Source organism: Aquarana catesbeiana, linkage group LG07, assembly GCF_042186555.1.
Source record: "Aquarana catesbeiana isolate 2022-GZ linkage group LG07, ASM4218655v1, whole genome shotgun sequence".
Lineage (NCBI taxonomy): Eukaryota > Metazoa > Chordata > Amphibia > Anura > Ranidae > Aquarana > Aquarana catesbeiana.
In genome coordinates, this window is record NC_133330.1 from 93,254,861 (window position 1) to 93,280,404 (window position 25,544).

Sequence of the window (25,544 nt, forward strand, 5' to 3'; positions counted from 1 at the left end):
CACTATACTGTCCACTACACTATACTGACCACTACACTATACTGACCACAACACTATACTGTCCACTACACTGTACTGACCACAATACTACACTGTCCACACCACTATACTGACCACTACACTATACTGTCCTGCCTAGTCTTCCTATACTGACACTACATATACGGCGCCTGTCTCTTCTCTCCCCCCCCCCCGTTTATCTATTTCTTACCTTATTGTGTTGCATCGGTCTGGAGGATGAGAAGACATCTGCCCCGGCGCTCACACTCTCGTCTCCCCTGCGCTCCGGCCGCCATATTCATTTTTCCCGGTGCACTGTGATTGGGCGAATGGGGGTCATGTGCGGAGGCGGGACTTCAGGAGCGACTGTGATCGCGGATAGGCCAGCCCCACGCCGCACATGACCCCCATACGCCCAATCACAGGGCGCAAAACACTAGACATGGCGGCGGAGCGCGGGGGACACAGGAAAAGAAATTAGGAGGAGGCAGCCAGTAGTGAGACTACTGGCATGAAATTGCGCCCCCCTAAATTTCGCGCCCGGGGCCACGGCACCCCCCGCACCCCCCACACTACGCCACTGCTCAGTGGGTCTAATGGGAATGGTTTCATAATTATCAGTCAGTTGTGGCAGCTGAAGAGCACTAATGAGGAAATCTGCTGGGCCTGCATTCCTTTAGACCTGTTGCTATTGGGAGTATCTCACCAAAAATGACATTTTTGTTGCAGGGGATGCCTGAAATCTGACTTGTATCCTAGGCAGACTTCTGGGAAAATTGGTGAGCCAGTCACACAAGCAGGACATTATGTTTCTGGGGTGTGTTCAGTACATACTCTGTGTACAGAACAACTCCATGTAGCCATATTGCATTTATTTATAGAAAATTACAGCGGCTGCAGATTCAAAAGGAAAGGTAAATTTTAATAACATTCAATTACAATATGACTTGTATCGCAATTGTACACGCTATATTTTTCTATTTGCTATTTTTTTCCCCCACGAAAGTGGAGTTACCTTTTAAATGTTTTTGTGCTTGGAGTTCGGCTTGAAGTGACCCTATCAGTACAAAAAAACGATTTTACTAAATTAAATGGCAAGACTTAGGGACTGTGTGTATAGACTGTGCATTTAAAATTAGATAGGTCATTCAGGGAAAAGGGTCACCCAGTACCTGGCATCGAATAAAAAAAGCATTTAGCAGAACTTCTGTGACTTCAAAATATACTGTATATGTTAAGTTTGTGCATGTGTAAGTGTAACATTATCATTGTTCATGTATTATCCAGGAGCAGCATCTATTTCCTAGACCAAAATAGACAGAGATTTGGTTCAACATCTCTCATGACTGGCAGGCAACCATTCAAGGGAGTGGGTAAAAAAGGGGGGCTATATCGCAGGGAGAGGGTAAAAAAGGGGGAGGGGTATGCCTGTATATCAAAAATGATGTACAAGTGAATGTGAGAGACAACATCACTAATGGTGCAAGGGAGGAGGTGGAATCCTTATGGGTAGAGCTACAAAGGGAGGAAACTAAGGGGAAAGTAATACTGGGCGTATGCTATAGGCCCCCTAACCAGAGGGAGGAGGGGGAGGCGGAGCTCCTATCACAATTTGGATTAGCAACAAGTATGGGAAGTGTCATTATAATGGGGGATTTTAATTTTCCAGACATAGACTGGGCGGAAGGAACCATGCATTCATCTAAAGCTCGCCATTTCCTAAATGTCTTGCAGGACAATTTCATGGGTCAGATGGTAAATGCACCAACTAGAAACAAAGCTTTACTAGACCTACTGATTACCAACAATACAGACCTGCTCACGAATGTGAAAATACGGGGCAATTTAGGAAACAGCGATCACAGTTGTTTCAGTATAAATCACACAAAAATAAGGGGAGGCACTGAAAGACACTAAATTTCAAAAAAGCCAACTTCCCTGAATTACGATCCTTGCTAGAAGATACTAAATGGGATAAATAGCACAGAGGAAAAATGGGGATGCTTTATGAGCATATTAAATAAGGGTATTAGCCAGTGCATCCCCATGGGAAATAAATTTAAAAGAGCTAATAAAAGTCCTGGGTGGCTTAACTCCAACGTAAAAATGCATATTAAAGCAAAGGAGAAGGTCTTCAAAAAATACAAGGCTGAGGGATCATCATCAGCATTCCAACTTTACAAAGAATGCAACAAGACATGCAAGGGTGCAATCGGGGCTGCTAAGTTAGAATACGAAAGGCACATAGTGGAGGAGAGTAAAAAAAATCCCAAGAAATACTTTAAGTATATAAGTAGTAAGAAAGGGAGGTCAGAACATATTGGCCCCATAAATATTGATGAAGGGAATCTGGTTACTAAGGATGGAGAGATGGCGAAGGTATTGAACTTATTCTACAAACGGGGGGCTTTAGTAACCAAAATTGCAATGTTTTTTTCTCATGACACATCACAGGAAGCACTCTCATGGCTAACAGAGGATAGAATTAGAAATAGACTTGAAAAACTTAACATTAATAAGTCACTGGGACCAGATGGCTTGCACCCACCCGAGGGTCCTTAAGGAATTCACTCACGTAATTGCCAGACCATTGTTCCTAATTTTTACGAACAGTCTACTGACTGGAATGGTACCAGCAGATTGGAGAAAAGCCAATGTAGCTCCAATATTTAAAAAAGGGCCAAGATACATCCATGGGAATTACAGACCAGTGAGCCTAACATCAATAGTATGCAAGCTCTTGGAGGGAATGATAAGGGACTATATACAAGATTTTAGTAATGAAAACAATATCATTAGCAGTAATCAGCATGGATTGATGAAGAATCTTTTGCCAAACCAACCCATTAACCTTCTATGAGGAGGTGAGCTGCCATCTAGATAAAGGAAGGCCCGTGATTGTGGTGTATCTGGATTTTGCAAAGGCATTTGATACAGTTCCCCATAAACGTTTACTGTACAAACTAAGATCCGTCAGCATGGACCATAGTGTGAGTACACGGGGAGCACTCGGAATGGTCCGGTGTGGAGAGTGGGGTCCCCCAGGGTTCTGTCCTGGGACCAATCCTATTCAATTTAATAAACGACCTGGAGGATGGGATAAACAGCTCAATCTCAGTATTTGTGGACAATACTAAACTAAGCAGGGCAAAAATTTCTCCGCAGGATGTGGAAACCTTGCAAGAAGATCTGAACAAATTAATGTGGTGGGCAACTACATGGCAAATGAGGTTTAATGTAAAAAAATATAAAATAATGCATTTGGGTGGCAAAAATATGAATGCAATCTACTCACTAGGGGGAGAACCTCTGGGGGAATCTAGGATGGAAAAGGACCCAGGGGTCCTAATAGATGACAGGCTCAGCAATGGCATGCAATGTCAAGCTGCTGCAAGCAAGGCAAACAGAATACTGTCATGCATTAAAAAGGGGAATAACTCCAGAGATAAAACAATAATTCTCCCGCTCTAGAAGACTCTGGTCTGGCCGCACCTGTCGTATGCCATCCAGTTCTGGGCACCGGTCCTCAGGAAGGATGTGCTGGAACTGGAGAGAGTTAGTTACAAGGTTAGCACTAAACTTATTCTCTCTGGAGAAGAGACGATTGAGAGGGGATATGATTTCAATGTACAAATATCGCACTGGTGACCGCACAATAGGGATAAAACTTTTCAGCGAAAGGGAATTTAAAAAGACACGCGGCCATTCACTAAAATTTAGAAGAGAAGCGGTTTAACCTTAAGCTGCATAGACGGTTCTTTACTGTATAAGCGGTAAGGATGTGGAATTCTCTTCCACAGACAGTGGTTTCAGCAGGGAGCATCGATAATTTAAAAAAACTATTAGATAAGCACCTGAACAACCACAACATGCAGGGATATACAATGTAATACTAACATAAAAGCACACGCACACAGGTTGGACTTGATGTCTTTTTTCAACCTCACCTACTATGTAACTATGTAACAATATGCTGGCCCATATATGACACACTCATGTAAATCCCCATGCCTTTATCAAAGTTTTTAAATTCCTGGCTGTATATACATACATGTGAAACGGCTCAGACTTATTCCCCTGTTGATACCTTTCATTCTGTGAAATTTGTAAGGGCTCGTTTACACCTGCGTTGTTCTCTGAAAAGTGATCCACAGTGGATCACTTTCAGAGAGCGGCACAGCAGTGACTCACAAACATTCATGAGGGGATACTGCCACCCTCTGCATGCCTTTTTAAAAAATTTCTGGGCAGCTGAACAGGGGCTTTGAATAGAAATACTGCATCCCAACCACGAGCCTGGCTTGCAGTTGCAGCATGGCCTTATTCACTTGAATGAGTCCCATTCGATGGAGTTACAGACGAACACATCAGGAACACCAAGTATTGTGGTCACGGCATGTGTACAACCCCATCTGGCTGCCTTTGCAGGGGGAGGGGGTAAACCATGGCTCAATTGCCTATTTTTCTACCCATAGGAAGGGAAATTCACTCCTGAAGAATTGTTATAGGAAAAAGGTGTCTCCACTGAAGCCTTATCACCAAACCATGTTTCCACAACATCCCCAAATTTTCAAAATCCAGTTGTCACAGGGATAGAAAGTAAGGTGAAATCTTCTGATCAGGGGCACAGACAGCAAAACAAACATTACAGGGGTATTCATCCTTCCTGATGCTAAAAAACGTAAAAATTATTTTATTGGCTGGAGTTACACCTAAAAAATGTACCTGTTGCAACTTACAAACAAATTCAACTTACGAACAAACCTTCAGACCCTATCTTGTTTGTAACCCGGGGACTACCTGTACTCCTTTCAGGCCTAGTCAATCAACAGAAACTCAAGGACTACTGTTTAATGGTCAGTGTCACAGGATCTCTGAAAAAGAATAATGTTGCTGAGCACTGTGATCTCCCTGGAATGTTAGCACAGATTTGTAATCTTCCTGAAAGATCCACCATCAGACTGTTCTGCTCAGTCCAGCCATTGAACATCTGGCTCTTTCTCAGATTTGTCATTCATTTTTAACTTACTGCACCTGTGACATTGTTCTAACTGAGGTTCAAATTTCTGCACTTTCAAATGAGATTTTCTGAGCACAGCAAGTTTTGCAACTGTCAGTATGTGTGATTGGAAACTAAGGGCATTGTTTAACACAAGGACATAGTCTGAGTACAATCACATAAGAAACTAATTCACAAAAGCAGAGCATTTGAATTCTTAATACCTGACAGTACTAAAATGTATAAAGGAAATTTTAGAAATATCATATGAATATCTGAAATTATATTACATTAGCAAAAACTGAAGCTAAAAAACAAAGTGCTAATGATATAAAATTAAATACTATATTAAGTTTTACAATTATGTAAGCTTAGTTAAGAAAAATCTGAAAATATAGGACAAAATGAAGAAATTAATCTTTAAAGGGCAAAGCGAAAGGGAGACATTAAATTATTTTTTCATGTGCCTCACACAGATGTTGCCAGTTTCAAATGATCTGTTGACAGATGTAGCTAATGGATTGACTTGCCAAAGGCAAATAGGTTGTTCATCGCAAGGGAATTTCGCCAGAACCTAGGGAACGTGGTAAAGTTTTACTTTGCAAAGAATGCCCAATCACATGCAAGGAAATCAGAAAAAACATTATTTTGCTCAAACATAATTGGATGATGGAAGTCAGCAGAGCTTCACCCCATTCACTAAACTCTGGAGAAAAGGGAATGTTCTTTTTTTAAGAATAGGTACAGTTACTATTGATAAAAGGGGCATTCCACTCAAAAGGGTTATTACAGTTGTAAGTTTCTGGCAAGCTAAGCCACCCACTGACTAAATGTATCTCTAGAGGCTGGGTTCACACCATTGCGAATTGGATACGGGTCCAATTCGCAATAGCAGGAGATTTTGACCGGCTCTCTATGGAGCCGGTTCACATATCTCTGCAGTAGGTCCGGTGCGTTTTGCACAAAAACGCTGTGAGTCTTTTGGTCCATTTCAGGTCCGAATTCAGCCCAAAATTCGGGCTGAAGTTGGACCTGAAACGGTGAACCAGGACACACCGGACCCCTGCTGTAAGCCGCATATGGCTCATATGTGAACACAGCCTCAGAATTCTCTCTGCCATACGTCCTGGTTCTCTTTCTATCCACTTTGGAGCTTTTAGCATTCCTACGCACTTTTTGGTGTTTTCATTCCTCCAGCTGCATTCTTTATAACATTATAACATGGTTTGTGAACTTAAGCACAAATATTTTTCTATCAAACTCCCAAAAAGATATAAGAAACCATTAGATGTTTGATTTTCCAACATCTTTCATCTTCCAACATCTCCCAGGGTTTATAACAGGGATAAGCAATTAGCGGACTTCCAGCTGTTGCAAAACTACAAGTCCCATCATGCCTCTGCCTCTGGGTGTCATGCTTGTGGCTGTCAGGGTCTTGCTATGCCTCATGGGACTTGTAGTTCTGCAACAGCTGGAGGTCCACTAATTGCATATCCCTGGTTTATAACATCAGTTTTGAGCGAACTAACCCTTTAAAGGGTTGGATTATTTATTGGATAGAATAGCAAAGGATTAAATCCACCGCCAGGTTATTTATCATCTGTCCTGGATACACAACAGGAAGTGAGAGGGGAATTCCTCTTTTAGAATGGGCAGCCCAGTGGTAAGCACTTCCTAGCAGTGCCACGGTCATTGGTTCAAATCCTAACCCTGGCACTACCTACCTGGAGTTTGCATGTTCTCCCTGTGTCTGTATGGGTTTCCTTCCACACTCCAAAGACATGCTGGTAGATTAATTGGTTCCTCTGGAAATTGGCCCTAGTATGTGTGAGTTAGGGACCTTAGATAGTAAGCTCCTTGGGGCAGGGACTGATGTGAATGCACAATATATATGTAAAGCAGTGCATAAATTGATGGCACGCTATAAGTACTTGTAATGCATAAAATATACAGCTGTCACCAGAACAAGTGGCTTCATCTCTGTTCTGCTGTTAATTTTTTTTATTTTCCATTATTACCTATCTTGATGACAGTGGTCACCAAAACAAATAGATATGGCAATTCTACCAAGTGGGGCCACAGGCAGCAACAAAATCTTGGCGAGGTTTATACTCTTCCCTACTATAGAGTAAAAAATATTTTTGATATTCAACATGTACGTACATTTTAGGCTAGATATACAGGTCCAGATCACATATATCCCCCATGCACTAAGGAAAATAGGATCAAAAATTAACAGGCCACTTCTAGCTTCTCTTTTAACTATTTAAAGCAGTGTTCCAGCCGAAACATTTTTCTTTAAAAGTCAGCAGCTGCAAACACTGTAGCACTTACCTGTCCAGGGAGCCCGCGATGTCGGACCCCCAAGACCGATCCGTTCATCAGGTCGTGTGCAGGCTCCGCCATTCCAACTAAGGGAAACCGGCAGTGGAGCCTTGCGGCTTCACTGCCGGTTTACGACTGTGCATGCGCGAGTCACGCGGCGCTTTGTGAATGGCCATCTTGTCAACGGGGGGCTCGCCGCAGAAGAGGATGCCCGGCTGGATCGGAAGTACTCTTAGTACTTCCAAAAAAGGTACGAGAGTAAGTAAAAAAAAATGTTTTAAATAACCAAAAACGAGGGGTGGAGAGATGGTCTTTCGTTTAAGACCACCTCTCAAAATTGGGTGGAACTCCGCTTTAATTCTGTAGACATAGAGCTGATGTGATACCATTACTTTGGAAAAGTAAAAAAATTTGACGTAAATTTGATTTTTGAATGAAAATGAAATGGCAGGAGAGAGAAAATGAATAATAGAGAATTAGAAGGGGTTCTTGACAATGGGTCAGGTCTAACTATCAAGATCAGTTTTTAAAAAGGCTTAAATAGAACTTTGTGTAAAAAACATCTTTTAGCAGGTATGATTTTATTGCAGAATATTCCTACCTGCTTGCTACAAAATTTCTGAAGATTGTACCCTGAGTAGTACATGCAGTGGCGTCTCCAGCTTTCATATTTAGGGGGGGCACATGGGGGAACAGGGACAAAAGTAGGGGGGCAACTATAAAATGCAATTTCACATGTTCTGCAGTGAGCTCCCTTCCTACTGTATTGGGACCCCCCCAGGGTGGAAGAAAACAAGAGATATATGTCACCAGCATACCAAGAAAATATAAGGGTCCAAAGCAGTGGGAGAACTATCAGGGTTGCAAAGGTTGTCTTGCCACCGGGGCCCTTGTGTTCTGCCACTGTGGGGTTCCCCAGTCTCCTCTTGCTGTCCTGCCCCTGCTATTGACAGCGCTGGTCTGGCATCTCTTGAAAATTACAGGCTAGTTCTCCTATCCTAAGGACGGGAGAAATCAGTCTGTTTTTTCAGTAACTGAGAGTCTTGGTGGAGTCCTTCCTGCAATTCGCTCTTCTCCCTGCCAATGAGGATGCAGGGGAAGGAGCAGATCGGGCGGCCGTGGTTGTGTGAGCGCTCGCATTATGCAGTGTCAACGAGCAGAGGGAGGGGGGGGGAATCACCCGTAGGAGCTGACTGGGGACGCTTTCCCTCTTAGGCATTGCCTTTTTGTAAAAATAAAATTAAAATAAAAAACAAAAACATTTTTAATGGGGGGGCACATGGTGGGGCACAGCATAATGTTGGGGGGTCAGGGCCCACTCTGCCCCCCCCCTAGGGACGCCATTGAGTACATGCGCAGCTCAGTGTACAATCCCAGCATGCCTTGGTGTCTAGATTATTTAACTCCCTGTGCACATGTGTGGGAGCTATGTCATCCGGGCCATTAAGATGGCCAAAGATACCAAACCTAAAGAGAGACCAGGTGAAGAATAGATGTTGACACCAGCGAAGAGGCACACGCCCAATGCATTACTGAAGCAGATATGAATATAGGGGACTTTAGTTCTGTTTTAGGTTTAAATTTTAATATTGGGCTTGATTCCCTTTTTAATGACATTTGTATGATCCAGTTTAATGACAGAAAGGAAAGGGTTAGCGTGCATGGGGAGTTGTATTGTGCTCCTGACATTTTTAATGGATGTGGAATGCAGTGATTGGATTTTGAATTGGATTTTATGGAGCCGTGTACAATTGTGTTCATCGTTATTTCTGCAATCCTGTTGCAATGCGAACGCGTGGTAAATGTGTGGAAAGCACATTTCAAATGCAAGCCATTTTCCCTGACAGCCTGCCATACTTGACTTAATCCCGAGTCTGTTGTTCTTGCACATTACCCCTAGGTTTAGTTATAAATTATACATATTAAAATAAGCCAAACTAATATTGAATTAGGCCGGATCTATCAACTCAGCAGGATTATAAAAGAACCTTAACAAAATGCCAACCAGTATTTAAATTGCAGATTAGATTTAATGCTGTTAAATGTAAGGTTTATATACCCGAGCTGTGATAATAGCATGACCCCTATATTACAGTTGGGGAAAAAGACCTGGAGTAAGACTACATTGCCATGCAGTCGATGTAAAATCACATAAAATCATGGAATGTAGAAAATGGGAATAAAAATGCTGGTATATGAAGAAAGTATGGTATTACCCTTGTATAAATACGTTGATAGGCCACATGTTGACCAAGGGATAATATTCTAAGCACTGCACTGTAAAAAAAAAAAGTTTGGGGATTGAACCAAAGGTGAGCAACTAAATTTAATAAAGGTTATGAAAGATGGCATGGGGTAAAGATTGTTGATACAGAACAAATTTTCCTAAGAGTAGCTACAATCATCTAAGGTAGGAATATGAGTGTCATGGATTCACCATCCGGCACAGTGGTTACCTAGGGGTTAACAAGAGCACAGAGTAACTGCAGAGACTGGTGCCAAGACTTCCTATTTAAACCCCCTGCTGCACAGAGACTTTGCTGTCTGATCTGCAGCTTGTACCTGTGAAACCTGTTCCTGTGATCCTGATTCTATTTCCTGTTTTGACCCGGCTCACTCTGACTACATTTGTTCTCTGTTACCCTGACCCTTGCCTTGTTGACTATGATTACCTCTCTACTGCTTGATATCCTGTTCCCAAACTATGCTTGTATCCTGACCATTCTCTGCTTGTCGTCTGTATCTGCATCTGATCGTCTGTTACCAAACCCGGCTTGTCTGACTATGCATTCAGTGTCTCCTCAGCTCTGCACCTACCAGCCTACTTCCTGTTTCCTGTTTCCTGCTGCATCAGCTGAACTGACAACACCTCCCATTCAACCTGCTGGTCTATCCTGGTGACACATCTGCTACACCGAAGACAACCCAGCCTCTTGCGACCACTGTTGCAACACTGGTGGCCCTTGAGCCGGGGTTGTATGTGAAGCCTTCCCACTGCACGTCAGGCTCATCTGGCAGGCACAATGAGAGTGGCAATAAGTGAAACATTTTCAAAGAACTAACAGAATTATTTCACCTGTGACTGACATATGAAAGGTATGCACTATAAGTGGTACTGTAACTATATGATAAATTATGGTGTGTGGCAACCATACCTTCATGTATGAATTTAAAAGGGGGATGCGACCCTCAGCAATATCCTTCTTGTTTCCAACAAAAATCTTTGCTAGAAGACAAAGACACAGAGGTTAAGGGCAAAAAAAGAAACTGATCATCATACTGTCAAATACAAGTTAAATTGGGCTGCAGAGGAGTTCACATCCCTTGACATTAAAAACTAGAGGTAGAGACGGCGCCAATTACAGAGGAGCCACAAGAGACACAAAAATGTTCAGTCATATCTCTTGAGAAAGGAGAATTTCATTTCTAAGATCACTAACACTACAGCCACGTACCTGGTAAAGGAGGCAGGGAGCAAATGTATGGTGCAACTCCATTCTCTGGTCCATAATTCTGCTCTAGCTTAGCGTGCAGAGTAAAGAACTGGCTGTATCTTCTGTATATAAAATACTTACTGCCTCCTTTTGTTTTAACCTCAATGACAAATGTCTGCAGAAAGAAAGAAAAGAAGCCTTTAAGTTGAGAAGTGCACCAATAGCACTATATACAGTATATGGTACTATTTAGCATATTTTTGTTTTTACTGTATATTTATAGTATTAAAGTTGTTTTTTTTTTGTTGGGGAATTGTGCTTCCAGTTCTGAATTTGGCTGATCACAGTGTGCTCTACCAACAGACTCCCATTTGGTCTTTTCTTGAACCTTGTCCAGCAGACACACCTCACTTACCAAAAGCTTCCAATCTTATTGACTTCCATAGCATTGAGAAAGAGGGGAACCACTAAATGCGAGGGGGGGGGTAGCAAGGAGATTGACACTCCCAAAAATGTCAGGTTCCCAAAATAGTTCAGCTCGGGATTTTACTTGAAGGGAGCAGCGCTTGGTGACGCAAGACACAGGCAGTGGAGGAGATTAAAGCATTCACTCTTATTTTCACCACTAGACTTTCTGGAGTTTTTTTTTTTTTTTACTGACAAAGTTGCTTTAACCCCTCAATAAACAGTTTCCAAATAATGCATATTAGCGTATCACAGACCAGTCTTCAATGTTTGTTCATTTACATCTCAGTTTTCACTCTCTCTTGTATACAAGCTGTCAGGGAGGGCATGCCAGTAGACAAAATGGTTCTTCTAGACGGACTACTGTGCCCCTTCATAGGCTAACTTATGCTTCCTCTCGTACATGTATTAATTTGGCTAATACTTATGCGCATGCATATGGGCATGTGTAGAGGTGTGTGTAGACGTGAGCATCAGCGTGCTTATGTACCCAGGTGACAGATGTTGTCACCAAATGGACTATTTAACCACTTAAGGACCGAGCCTCTTTCTGAGATTTGTTGTCTACAAGTTAAAAACAGTTTTTTTTGCTAGAAAATTACTTAGAACCCCCAAACATTATGCATTTTTCTTTTCTAACACCCTAGAGAATAAAATTGCGGTCATTGCAATACTTTGTCACATCGTATTTGGGCAGCGGACAAGTGCACTTTTTTTGGAAGAAAAACACTTTTTTGAATTAAAAAAAATAAGACAACAGTAAAGTTAGCCCAATTTTTTTTTTTTATATTGTGAAAGATAATGTTATGCCGAGTAAATTGATACCCAACATGTCATGCTTCAAAATTGCGCCCGCTCGTGGAATGGCGACAAACTTTTACCCTTAAAAATCTCCATAGGCAACGTTTAAAACAGGTTACAGGTTGCATGTTTTAAGTTACAGAGGAAGTCTAGGGCCAGAATTATTGCTCTCACTCTACCGATCACGGCGATATCTCACATGTGTGGTTTGAACACCGTTTTCATATGCGGGTGCTACTCGCGTATGCGTTCGCTTCTGCGCGCAAGTTTGTCAGGACAGGGACATTTAAATTTTTTTTTTTGTTCTTATTTATTTTACCTTTTTTTTTATTTTTGCACTGTTTTAAAAAAAAAAAAAAATGCCACTTTTATTCCTATTACAAAGAATGTAAACATCCCTTGTAATAGAAAAAAAACATGACAGGACCTCTTAAAGAGTGAGTCCCGCAAAAAAACAAATTTAAATGTCAGCAGCTATAAATACTGCAGCTGCTGACTTTTAAAATAAGGACACTAACCTGTCTCAGGGGCCAGTGATGTCAGCATCCGAGGCCGAACCGTCGCTTGGCTCTCGGGTGCTGCCACTGCCATCTTCTGTAAGGGAATCAGGAAATGAAGCCTTGCGGCTTCACTTCCCAGGTTCCCTACTGCACATGCGCGAGTTGCACTGCGCAATCAGAATGGTCCCTGCTTTCTCTGGGACCCGTGTGTGTCCCAGCAGACAACGCGGGGGGACGGGAAGTGGTGTAGACTCCCATGGGAGTCTACACCTGCAAGTGGGTGCAAATACCTGTATTAAACAGGTATCTACACCCCCCTCTCCCCTGAAAGGTGCCAAATGTGACACCGGAGGGGGGAGTGTTCCAAAAAGCGGAGGTTCAATTTTTGTGTGAACCTCCGCTTTAAATATGAGATCTGGGGTCAAAAAGACCTCAGATCTCATATTTAGACTAAAATGCAATAAAAAAAAATAATAAATAAATTTGTCATTTAAAAAAATTATTTAAAAAAAATGTCCCTTTAAGAGCTGTGGGCGGAAGTGATGTTTTGACGTCGCTTCCGCCCAGCAATTGTATGGGGATGGGTGGGGGCTATCTTCCCCTCACTCGTCTCCATACCCAGCTACTAACAGGATGCGATCGCCTCCGCCGCTGCTGACGGCGGAGGGCACCGGATCGCGTCGGGAGGGGGGCCCTCTCCCGCCACCGATAAAAGTGATCTTGCGGTGAATCCGCTGCAGAGACCACTTTTATCTTGTAGCAGACCGCCCGCTGAAGAAGGGGATACCGGAGTTATGGCAGCTAGCTGCTGTCATAACAACAATATCCTCCTCCAAACAGCCGACATAAAAGTGCGGCGGGTGGTCCGTAAGTGGTTAAACTGTGTCAGTGCTCATGATCAATGCTGCTTTGTCTTTCAGCCTTCCCTGTATCCTCTGACCCTGTAATTTATGTATCCTGATTCCAGTTGCTGACCCAGATTGTCTGACCAATCTCTGAACTCCATCTGCACGGACCCCGGCTTGTCTATGTCCGCTTCTGTCTGCTCCATTTGCTTATCTTCCACTGATTGGCTCCTGGCCCAGCTTGTACCCAGCTCTTGCCTGCTCCTTTGTACCTGATCCCTCTTGCCAGTGTATGACCTGGCTTGCCTGCCTTTGCTTCCTGACACATCCTGCTGTGTCTGCTGTTCTACAGTGTGCTACCAGTGCATGCCTCACCTGCCCACTGCTGCCAGTACCAGCCTGCTTCAGTCTCCCATCCACCAGCTGTCTACCAGTCAACCTGCTTCACTGAAAGCTACTGATGACCTCTCCTGTCTGGCGTGGATACCCGCTCTGCTACTGGCAAGACTTACAGGCACTTGTATTATATACCATATTTGTAATCACCCCTTAGCATCAAATTTATATTATTGTTATTATAATTGAGCAGAATCGTATTCAAAACTAAAGATGATTAAAATTATCACTAACAAAATATTTATATATCAATGCCTTACAATGTATAAATGCTTAACTCCTAGTGCATATACTTAAAGTGCAAACAATATCAGTAAAGTAAAGTGCAATAATCCAAGAAAAATTATATGTGCAAAGTGCAGTTTAAATAGAAAAAAGTGCAAGTGCAAAAAATAATTAGTCCATTGAAAAACACTTATTAAATGATCCAGATTACTTATTTCAAAAATTCAGATGTCAGTAAATATTGAAGAAATTCTCTATCTACAGAGGACGTTGAATGAAGAAACGCGTAGGCAGGGCTAGGATGCTGACATCACAGCGCTTGGCTTGAACGTGCTCGCGGCTTGGGTTTGCAGCCGGGGACGATTGACAACTACAAAAGAGCCTTTACACCTTAGTGTTGGGGAGACACTTGTATCATGTGAGTGTTCTGTTTACATTTATTTTAATAAAGCCTTTTAAAACGATATTAAGCCATGGAAGCTTTCCTTCTTTTGTCTTAATTTATGGGTGGCCGTGACCTACATGTGAGTCTATGAATAAAAGAGACAAGGAGTGGGAGCCAAAACCCTGGAGATTTAACCCTTTGGAGATCTATATACAAAAAGCACAACTGCTGGTTTGTAACTTGACCAGCCATTTTATCTGGTGAGTCATTATAGGTTGGATGGTGACGGATCACACTGGGTGTCATTTTGGAGCATTTTTGAGTATTTCTAACACAGTTTAGAGAATTTCTTCAATATTGATTGACGTGAATTTTTGAAATAATTATTCTCCTGGATCATTTATGAAGTTTTTTTTTTTAAATTGACTAATTGCTTTTTGTATTTGCACTTTTTCTATTTTTGCACTTGCACTTTTTTCCATTTAAACTGGACTTTGCACATATAGTTTTTATGCGATTATTGCACCTTACTTTGCTGATAGTGTTTGCACTTTAAGTATATGCACTAGGAGTTATTGATTTATACATTGTAAGGAATTGAGATATACAGATTTTGTTAGTGATAATTTTATTCATATTTAGTTTTGAATATGATTTTGTGCCCTTGTAATAACAATAATATAATTTTTATATTATACTGAATACTGTGCATGTATATTGTGAAGATTGAGGTTGGGATTGCAGGCTAGCACTGCTTATTATCTCCTTTCAATTTAGTGGTAGGTTTTATATATATTATTAGTGGCAGCTGTTTTTTTAATCCTTCCCATGTGTAGATTGTATATTCTCTTCCAACAACACAGTTGGCGCTGGCATATTTTTTATACTACAGACACTCGTGCTACTCTGCACTTCTGCTCCTTCTGTTCACACTACCAGGGACCCCGTGTCAGAGGAGTAAGAGAGGTCTTCCTCATCATTTCAGGCTCTGTTATCATGTACATAATACAAGCATTACCTCTCCGTTATCCATTATGGGCTCTAAACCCTCAGTGAACAGTGTCCTGTGTGCATGTGTATTAGACATGTTCACACTGAAATATTTCGTTTCGGAATTTCGTTTTCGTCCGAAAAATAAATTTATTTAGTTACTCCCGAATTTTTTTTTATTTATTTTGTTTTTCGTTAAAAATTGCATTCGTCCGAAAATCCAAATTAATTAAGGTCGAATCTGTCATTGAAGGCTTATGGTGTCTGTCGACTGTTTCGCTGCTTTGTCGAATCTTCATCGTTCATGTTGAATGTATATAGTTCAAACAGAAAATGGACTGGTGATAGTAATCACTGATCAGACAGGTAACAAGATAGGGTATATAAAATCTATATAGAATCTCAATCTATAATATAGAATCTATAATAATAAATCCCCCCCCACAAGACGGGCAGCCTCTGAGACTATCACAACACTAGTATCACTATCAAATTCACAACACTAACACAATAGCAGCAGATTATTATGAAAAAGTTAAAGAGGAGTTCCACCCAGGGGGGCCGTCAAAAAAAAAAAAAAAAATAAAAAGTCAGCAGCTACAAATACTGCAGCTGCTGACTTTTAATTGGGCACTCACCTGTCCCTGGGTCCAGCGATGCGGGGGATCGAAGCCCCGCTCGTCCCCCCCCTCCGCTCGTCGGCGCCAGCATTTCAACTGTGGGCGCCGGGCTGTGGCTTCACCTGTAATGGGTCCCAGATGATTGACAGGAGGGAGGGAGCAGAGCGGAGCCCTTCCTGTGCCTGGGGGGGAAGTGATGTCACCAGCCCAGGCAAAGGAACAGGCAGACTACGAGGGACCACCTAGCAACAGGCATTTAGAGGTAAGTGAAAAAAAAAAATCCAAATGTTTTTTTGTTTTTTTTTTTAGAATTTTTCCAGGTATTTTTGTTTTTTGGGTGGAACCCCACTTTCAGTTGAACTGTAGCTTGCTTCACTATTGTTCTGCTGCTGTGCTTATGCTTAATTGCTAAATAATTCAGGTTCTCTGACAAACGGACCAGCTAAGATTGATCTTCTGAAATGATTCAGTGTGTGTGTCTCTCTCTGCTAGCAAATCGTAAGTGAAAGTAAGTTGGCTGTACGTGTGTGCTTAGTTCTAGCTATTTTACTGCTCCTCCTCTTTGGTTACAATCAGCCAATAACATTCATCATTATCATTATTTTTATTTTACTTCCCCCACCCAATTCCAGCAGCGATCTTTTCTCCCCTATATCGAATCTTTTCTCCCCTACGTCAAATCTTTTCTCTCTATGTAGAATAATATTGGACTAATAGAGTTAAGGTTAGGCACATTCAACCACAGGTTCGTTGGACACAGATTGTTATTGTCAGCATCATGTCGAATCTCCTATCTATATCGAACTGTTGTCACAACGAAAATGAAAATAAAGCATTTGTTTATGTCGGGTCTTTCGTTTTTCGGATTCTGCACTTTCGTTATTGTTTGTTAAAATGATAACGAAAATACCTGAAATTCGGACGAAAATGCATTTGGATGAAAACGAATGCACATGTCTAGTGTGTATTACCCTCAGTAACCAGTCTCCAATGTATATATACATTAAGACATCAGTGGCCAGCTTACAATGTCCCAGTGTTTGTGCATTGACCACTAAGTGGCCAAACTCCAGTGACCAGTCTCACGTGCACTGTATATACATTAATCTCTCAGTGACCAGTATCTGGTGTAGGAACATTAAGTACCCTCGGAGACCGGTCTTCAGAGTACATGCATTAACTATGTCCATGTATGAAAAGCGGTCTAACAAAAAAAGTTTTTTTGAACCATAGAAACCAGTTAAAATTATTGCTTCGGTTTCAACCCTTCAGTTCAGAAATTACATTCTGAAACTGACTGGCTGCTGTGGGAACATAAATGTTATTGCTAGCCCACTTTTCCTACATAAAACACAACATTTGGAGGTGTTCTGCAAATTGTTTTTAGATGGTATGTTAGTCAAAAAACAGAAATGTGGTAATTAATTGACAGGCACTTTGCTGTTTTAAAGTGGTTGTAAACCCTTATGCCGCGTACACATGACCGGACTTTCTGGCAGAAAAGGTCCGACAGAATCATTCCATAGGACATTCCGATCGTGTGTGGGCTTCATCTGGCTTTCTCTTTCGAAAATTCTGACGGACCTAGAAATAGAACATGTTTTAAATCTTTCCGACGGAATCAATTCCTATCGGGAAAACCGTTTGTCTGTATGCTATTCTGACAGACCAAAAATGACGCAAGGGCAGCTATTGGCTACTGGCTATTGAACTTCCTTTTTCTAGTCCCGTCATACGTCATCGAGTTCTAAATGATCGGACTTTGGTGTGATCGTGTGTAGGCAAGTCCGTTTCAGCGGAACTCCATCGGAGCTCTATCTAAAAAACCGTCAGAGTTCATTCCGACGGAAAAAACGGTTGTGTGTACGCGGCATTACATATACCCAGTGAAGTGATTAGTCTCAGTGATGCTCAGACTGTGGATAAAGGTTTCCTCGTGGGTGCTGGCCCCGGCTCACCACCGTCAATAGTAATTGAAGAAAAGGAAAATTGGTCGCACACCATGGAAGGAATAACGAATAACTCGTGCTTGTTCACAACGTGTTATTCATGTGAATAACTCATGTTTGTTCACAACGTGTGAAACCTGTCTACCAATGTTCCTGTAACGTCCTGTCTACATCCTTTGGCACTTTGACAATAAAGTGACTATTCTACAGAAGTCAGGGTGTGCGACCAATTTTCATTTTCTTCAATTCCTTCATCTGCAGCTGTTCAAAGTCCTGAATTTATAAAGCATGTCTGAGCTGTCAGAAAAAGGGGTGAGAAGAGCTGAAATTACACTCTGCAGAGCTCAGTGAGGAGAACTCTGAGAGCTGATTGGAGGAAAGAAACAGAGCTGAGGCTGTCAATCACAGGCTGTGTGCTGGAGGTCCCTCCACTGTCACCTTTTTTCTCTTAGGTGTCAGGAAAACTTGTCAGAAGTGACTCATGCTGATAGCAGAGGAATGAAGCAGCAGAGAGAAATGACACATATTGCTCTTAATTGAGACAAGTATACACAGTACACAGTATAGAGGGATATGCTTAGTTCATATTTAATGTCTGATGTTTACGACCACTTTAACAAACAGTCAGATACCATATTACATGTACAAACCAAGAAACGGAGCTCCTTACATAGTATACTGTAAACCCACTTCTCTCCTCAACATCAGCAATGTTGGCAGACACGGCAACATCTTCTGGCAGTTGTTCATAGTCACTAGATGGAAAAAGAAACAGAGATCTAAGGACATAAAGAAATAATCCACAAGATAATTCCTTATCCCAACACATTAACTAATGTAATTTTTTTAAACTTGTCAACCTGGATCTGAGGGGTACCTCCATTTGAAGAGGAACTCAGCCAAATCCTACATGCATCCAATCTGGCCACATAGCAGAATTCCAACGTGATTTAGGAAAAAGAATACTTTTTGAGAAAAAAAAAAAACACCACAACATTTACAGGCTTAGTTAACAAAACAGATCAAAATCCCTGAAACCAGGGAGTGTGCCCCAAAAAAAGCTCATGACGTTTCCAAACTTCGAGCGACAACTATTGAATATAATGTAAATCTTAATGTTTGTGGAGCAAAAGCAATGGCAGCCTATTTAGGCCCCTTTCACACATGCGGACCGTATGTCCGTATTTCATCCATCCGTTTTCGGATGAAATACGGACATACATGCATCCCTATGGGATAGCGGGTGTCAGCGGATGTACATCCGCTAACACCCGATGTCGTCCGCCTCCGCTCTCGTCCGATTCTGCGGACGGAAGAAAATCCTATTTTTCTATCCGTCTGCAGAGCGGATCGGAGGAACACGGACAGACGGTCCGTGTTCCTCCGATCCCCCATAGGGGAGAGCGGAGATCTGACAGGGCGGTCCCTGCACAGTGTGCGGGTCCCGCCCTGTCATCTGCCGACTCAGCTGGGGAAAACGGAGCGATCCCCGCTGAGCAGCGGATAAACACGGGGCGGATCAACATGGATCCGTCCCGTGTGAAAGGGGCCTTACTCTCCTAAAGCGTAAAGCATCCTCCAAGCCCCGCTAGTACACCTGAACAATGGGTCACTTTGATGGTGGAAGCTCTGCCACCTCCTGGTAGTTTCATCTTGACCTGTTGAAGGTGTTACTTGACATATAAAGCTGAACTCGGGCCATCATTTAAATACCGTGAGAGTTGTACTATGTAGCACAATTAGGCCCATTTTAGGCTTTGCAAATAAAAAATGACACATTGAGTAGGTAAATCAGCTACTAACCCCTCTAAAGGTATTCAAATGATGGTGCCCCGAGTTCAGTTTGAACTGTATACATTGAGTTGAACAAGAAAAGTTGGCTTTCTAAAATACCTATTAGAGTAATACTGTACATTTATTTAATGCTTATTTTGTCTTGCATTTTTTTTTTTTATAGTAAAAGTTTATTAGATTGATCCAGATGGTATCACCTATTATTATTATCAGGGCTTTTTTTCTCAGAGAATAGGTGCAGGAACTCCGCCTTTCGGAGTTAGCCCTACCCACCCACCTACCCTACCCACCTCCGGGCACCGTTACTTGGCTCCACCCCCTACCCACTTCCCAATACTGCCCATTTTAGAAAATACAGAACCAAGTAACATTTGTGGTACTAAGTAATTTGGATGGAATTTCTTAATGATAACAAGAAAAGCAGTAAAAAAGATCCCCTGCAGCCACCAATAGACCCCCTCCCCCCCAGCAACAATGGACCACCTGCAAAAAATACCCCCCTCCAGCAACAATAGACCCCCAGCAGCAACAACGGACCCCCCTCCATAGACAGCATGAATAGACCCTCCAGCAGCCAGCTACAATAGACTGCTCCCTCAACAGTAAATCCTGCCCAACAACAACTGCCCCCCCCCAGCAACAATAGATCACCCGCCAGCAACAACAGACCTCCCCCCTGCAAAGATAGATTGCTTCCAGAGACAATAGGTCCCCCAGCAGCAACAATAAACCTCCCCAGCAACAATGAACCCCTGCAAAAAAATAGCACCTCCAGTAACAATAGATCCCCCAGCAGCCAGCATCAATAAACACTGTAACATAATCCAGCATCCCTTGCCATTACATACATTCAGTGCTGAAGGTGCCGGAACTGCGTTCCCCCGCGTTCCCGCTGAAAAAAAGCCCTGATTATAATATAACATACAGTATATAGACACTCTCATTGCTAGATGTTGCTTACCTTTCATCCCTGAGCTGACGAGGAAGAGACATTGTCAGCGAATTTCAGTTTCGGCTCAACCTCATCAAACCTGTAAACAACAACCAGTTAAGACAATAATTTCTGGAATAGTAAAGTATACACTGTAGTTTCTGTATAAAAAAATGTTCTATTATTTGTCAAAGTTGTTTAATTGCACTAAACGTTTAACTATCCTTCAAATCCTTGCACTGTTTATTTTTGAAATGTTGATATAAAATAAAAAGTAGCAGTAAGGTCCCATTCACACTAGTGCAATTTCAGATGCGACTTCAGTCACACACAATCGCATGACAATGAAAATCACATTGTTTTCAATGGTGCCCATTTACTTCAGGGCAATGCTACTGTGATGTGGGTTTGGGAAAGGTGCCTGTGCTACTTTGGTGTAATGCAGTGTGATTTTGTCCACCATAGAGTGCAATGGAGTAGCACTGAAAGCACACACCCATCCCCCCCTCCTTTTCCTGGCCTGCCAGGCTGCATGCTCAGACAAGGGTCTGGTATGGATATGCTGTCTCTTTTGTTTACATTGGGGTTATTTACTAAGACTGCATGGTGCAAAATCTGGTGCAGCTGTAAATATAAACTAATCAGCTTCCAGATTTTATTATCAATACGTAATTGAACAAGCTGAAATTAGAAGCTGATTGCCTACCATGCACAACTGCACCAGATTCTGAGTGTTCCAGTTTTAGTAAATCCCCCCTATTATGCTGTCAGCGGGGAATCACTCCCTGACAAAAGGGATGACTCATGGTTGTTAGAACGCCAGCAGATGCCAGCTCCTTGACAACCAATGACTCATCCCTGCTGTCTATCACAGTAAAAAATGCATAAAAATTGTATCAAGTCACACTGCCGTTGCACTACAATATCGCACAGGAAATTGAATCAAAACTGCAATGCACTAGTGTGAACCAGGTATCCTTTGTGCATTTTGTTTCTTGGCCCATGTGATCACGGGTGTGGCAAGGCTGTGTAACAGTTATTATTAAAGTGATTGTAAAAGATATGTAATTGTTTTTGCTGGCAAAGGGCTGGAGAGCAGTATAATAATGAGTGTCTGCACACAACAGTGAAGCATGGAGGAGGTTCCTTGCAAGTTTGGGACTGCATTTTTGCAAATGGAGTTGGAAATTTGGTCAGGATCAATGGTGTCCTCAATGCTGAGGAAAACAGGCAGGTACTTATCCATAATTCCATACCATCAGGTAGGTGTGTGATTGGCCCCAAATGTATTCTGCAGCAGGAAAACCACCCCAAACATGCAGTCAATGTTATTAGGAAATATCTTCAGCGTACAGAAGAACAAGGAGTTCTGAAAGTGCTGGTTTGGCCCTCACAGAGCCGTGATCTCAACATCATCAAGTCTGTCTGGGATTACATGAAGAGACATAAGGATTTGAGGCATTCTAGATCCACAGAAGATTTGTGGTTGGTTCTCCAAGATTTTTGGAACAACCTACCCGCCGTGTTTCTTCCAAAACTGTGAGCAAGTGTACCTAGAAGAATTGATGCTGTTTTGAAGGCAAAGGGTGGTCATACCAAATATTGATTTCATTTGGATTTCGCTTCTGTTCATTTAATTACATTTTGTTGCTAAAAATAAACTATAAAAGCAGTTGTAAACTGTGGATGTTCAAAACAAAACAAACCTGCAAGACAATGGCACAATGTGCTAGTATGCATTGCATACTAGCACATTATGAAGTTCTCACCTTGGAACCACCCCCCCCAGCACTGTAAATTTACCACTGAGAGGATCGACATGTTCCCCCTGTCTTTTGTCCGGGAGCCCTAGATTCAGGCACGAAGCTCTGAAGTTCCGACAAAGTATGTCTGACCTTCAGAGCGTATGCGCCAGTGATGTCACTGGCTGCATGCAGGGTAAATATCTCCGAAACCGTGCACGTTAAGGAGATATTCATTTTATCTACAGGTAAGCCTTATTATAGGCTTACCTGTAGGTAAAAATGACCAAGCCGGGTTTACAACCACTTTAACACTTCTATTTCTGAAAGCATTCTTAATTCACAGCATTGTGTGTGTGCTTGTGTAACATATGTGTAACTTTCAAGGCATTATCAGAACTGAAGATGATGCAAATTCAGCTTACACACAACACTCTTCCTGTTAAGTAATCCCACTGGAAAATGCAGCAGACGTCCTGTTGGTTAATCCAACCTTCCAGTAATCTTAAATGAATGATACCAGAAAAAAAACATTCTGCGTTCAGCTATCTAGAAATACATATGCTGTGAAACGTGACAAATTCAGTTTGAAGTTCAAAAAGTTTTCAATAAATGTTGGGTAGAGTGGGGAAGTGTCGGAAGCTCTGTCAGATTTGTATTACTATTTGTGTTCATATTTGGGATTTGTGTCCATATATTCCCCTTTAAATTCTGTCTCAGGGACAGCTGTCATTGTGATGAAGATGCCTCCTACCTCCCTACAGGTCAGTGATGCTGCCTATAACAATAAAGAACCAAAAAGAAGTCCCAAGAGGGAATAGGTCCAGCTTGACTTTAGAGGAAAAGTCACTATATGCCTATTACATAGTTGGTAAGGTTGAATAAAGACACCAGTCCATCCAATTCAAGCTGAGTGAGTGTGGGTGCATGTCTACAATTGTCACTATCCCTGTACATTGTGTCTTATTAAGATGCTCCTCTATTATATATTATTTATCTAAGGTACACATATAGCGCCGTCAATTTACGCAGCGCTCCACACATACATCACACCCTACCCTCAAGGAGCCCACATTCCAAGGTCCCCAACTCACATTCATATACTAGGGCCAATTTAGGACAGAAGTCAATTAACCTACCAGCATGTCTTTGGAGTGTGGGAGGAAACCGGAGCACCCGGAGGAAACCCACGCAGGCACAGGGAGAACATGCAAACTCCAGGCAGATAGCGTTGTGGTTGGGATTTGAACCTGCAACCCTTTTTACTGCTAGGTGAGAGTGCTATCCACTACACCACATTTATTTTAGTGATGTCTATATCTGAATCTACCAACATTTCCAATAAGCAGTTTTATGAAAGGTATGGGCTCGTATGCATTTTTCATTTTTTAGAATGTGCAAAATGGGAATTGCTGAATTTTGAAATACTAATCAAAAAGTAATAAAAACGGGATCCGAACAGTGCCTAAGATCAAAGGTGCAGCAGAAAACAAATATATGAAAAGCCACTGTGGGACATCAGTAATAAGTGCTGTGTAGCCACTAAATAGTTAATAGAAATAACTTAAAAAATCAGAGACAAAAAACATAAAAATCAAATAAAATCAGTTTATGAGTGAAGAAATGCCCTCACTCTCTATAAGATAACAGGAGTGATCTTAAAGCTACAAAAAAAACAAAAAAAAAACAAAACAAGAACAGAGCGCACCAGCATAGGGTAACAATTTGTCCTTATTATGTAGGAATAAAAGTAATGCCCGCACAAATAAAACCACTGCATAATCCCTGAAAGCTTATTTTAGAGGGTGACTAGTAACTAGGAACCGCCATAAAACTACTAGAGTGGGGCTGTAGATCCAATTTGTGAGACATACACCAGTGTTGAAGCACAAGCACCTCTCCATAGACAGATAAAGTTGGAGTCTGTGAAAAGGGTGTCAATATTCATGTGTACCTTTGACAACACGTAAAATTGGTACAGTACGTGCTAGCAGAACAGAACACTAGCACCAGGAGACACACCTGTATTCTCTATTCTTCCTCTTGTAATCCCTGCACCTAACAATGCAGCATAGCTCTAAAAAAACATAAAACATATTTATAGCTTTAACACACACAAAAAAAAAAAAATGCACTGAAAAAACTGATAGAAACCATTCTGAGTCTTACCTTCCCCACTCACACACTGCTTCTCTGAAAACAATACAAAGTTTTGTGCTGCCTGTATCAGAAAAGGGAAGCATGCAAAGTAAATAGCAACGAGCTCAAGAAGTGAAATAGGAAGTGAAGACAGATTTAAACCTCCCACTCCAAACAGTCTTTTGTCTATGTATGTCAAAAATCCCCCGCCTACCAGTACAAGTTATGCAAGTCATTGGTACTATGGATTCCAGGAATATAACTGCTGGTATTTAGAAAATGACAAGTACCGTATTTATCGGCGTATAACACGCACCGGCGTATAACACGCACCCCAAGTTTAGGAAAAAAACTTTTAGGAGGGAAGTTGAAGGGAAAAAACTTACATTTAAATGCCCATCATTGCAGCCTTCTCAGTGCAGCCTTGCCCTAGTGCAGCCATGTCAGTGCAGCCTTGTCAGTGCAGCCTTGTCAGTGCAGCCTTCCCCAGCGCAGCCTTGTCATTGCAGCCTTCCCCAGTGCAGCCTTGTCAGTGCAGCCTTGCCCCAGTGCAGCCTTGTTAGTGCAGCCTTGTCAGTGCAGCCTTGCCCCAGTGCAGCCTTGCCCCAGTGCAGCCTTCGATCCTGTGCTTCAAAATCGCCAACCGCAATTTGAAAATGGCGCCGCCGACGCCGAAATACACAGAGCCGGTCCTCGGCTCTTCTCAGCGGCTCTCGTTCACTTTCGGCTCCACTCGTAGTCCCGCCCGGGATGGGCGTGACTGTGAGCGGAGCTATCCGAACCTAGCCGAGTACACTCGGCTAGGTTCGGGCGGCGCTCGAGTGAAGCCGAAAGTGGCCGAGAAGTGTATTTCGGCGCCATTTTCAAATCGCGATCCGCGATTTTGAAGATCTGGCAGCTCAGGATCGCAGGGGATCGGCGTATAACACACACCCGCTATACGCCGATAAATACGGTACCTTGTTTAGGAAGCACTTAGATGTCATAACATTCCTTTTTAAAAT

At 42.2% G+C, this 25,544-nt stretch overlaps 1 protein-coding gene across 2 annotated transcripts in view; it reads right to left on the reverse strand.

Moving 5' to 3' along the window:
* NCF4 (neutrophil cytosolic factor 4) overlaps window positions 1–24,723 on the reverse strand; it is a 63,931-nt gene extending 39,208 nt beyond the window's left edge. Inside the window, exons 1-6 of one of the 2 annotated variants that reach the window (XM_073592497.1) lie at window positions 24,571–24,710; window positions 24,424–24,478; window positions 20,690–20,759; window positions 18,605–18,689; window positions 10,780–10,933; window positions 10,480–10,550 (exon numbers count right to left, since the gene is read on the reverse strand). In XM_073592497.1, the coding sequence (XP_073448598.1) occupies window positions 10,480–10,550; window positions 10,780–10,933; window positions 18,605–18,689; window positions 20,690–20,721 (342 nt within the window). In that variant the 5' untranslated portion in view covers window positions 20,722–20,759; window positions 24,424–24,478; window positions 24,571–24,710. Of the gene's footprint in view, window positions 1–10,479; window positions 10,551–10,779; window positions 10,934–18,604; window positions 18,690–20,689; window positions 20,760–24,423; window positions 24,479–24,570 lie in introns of both variants that reach the window. The other variant, XM_073592496.1, reaches the window with a different exon arrangement.
* Between the last annotated feature and the right edge of the window lie 821 nt (window positions 24,724–25,544).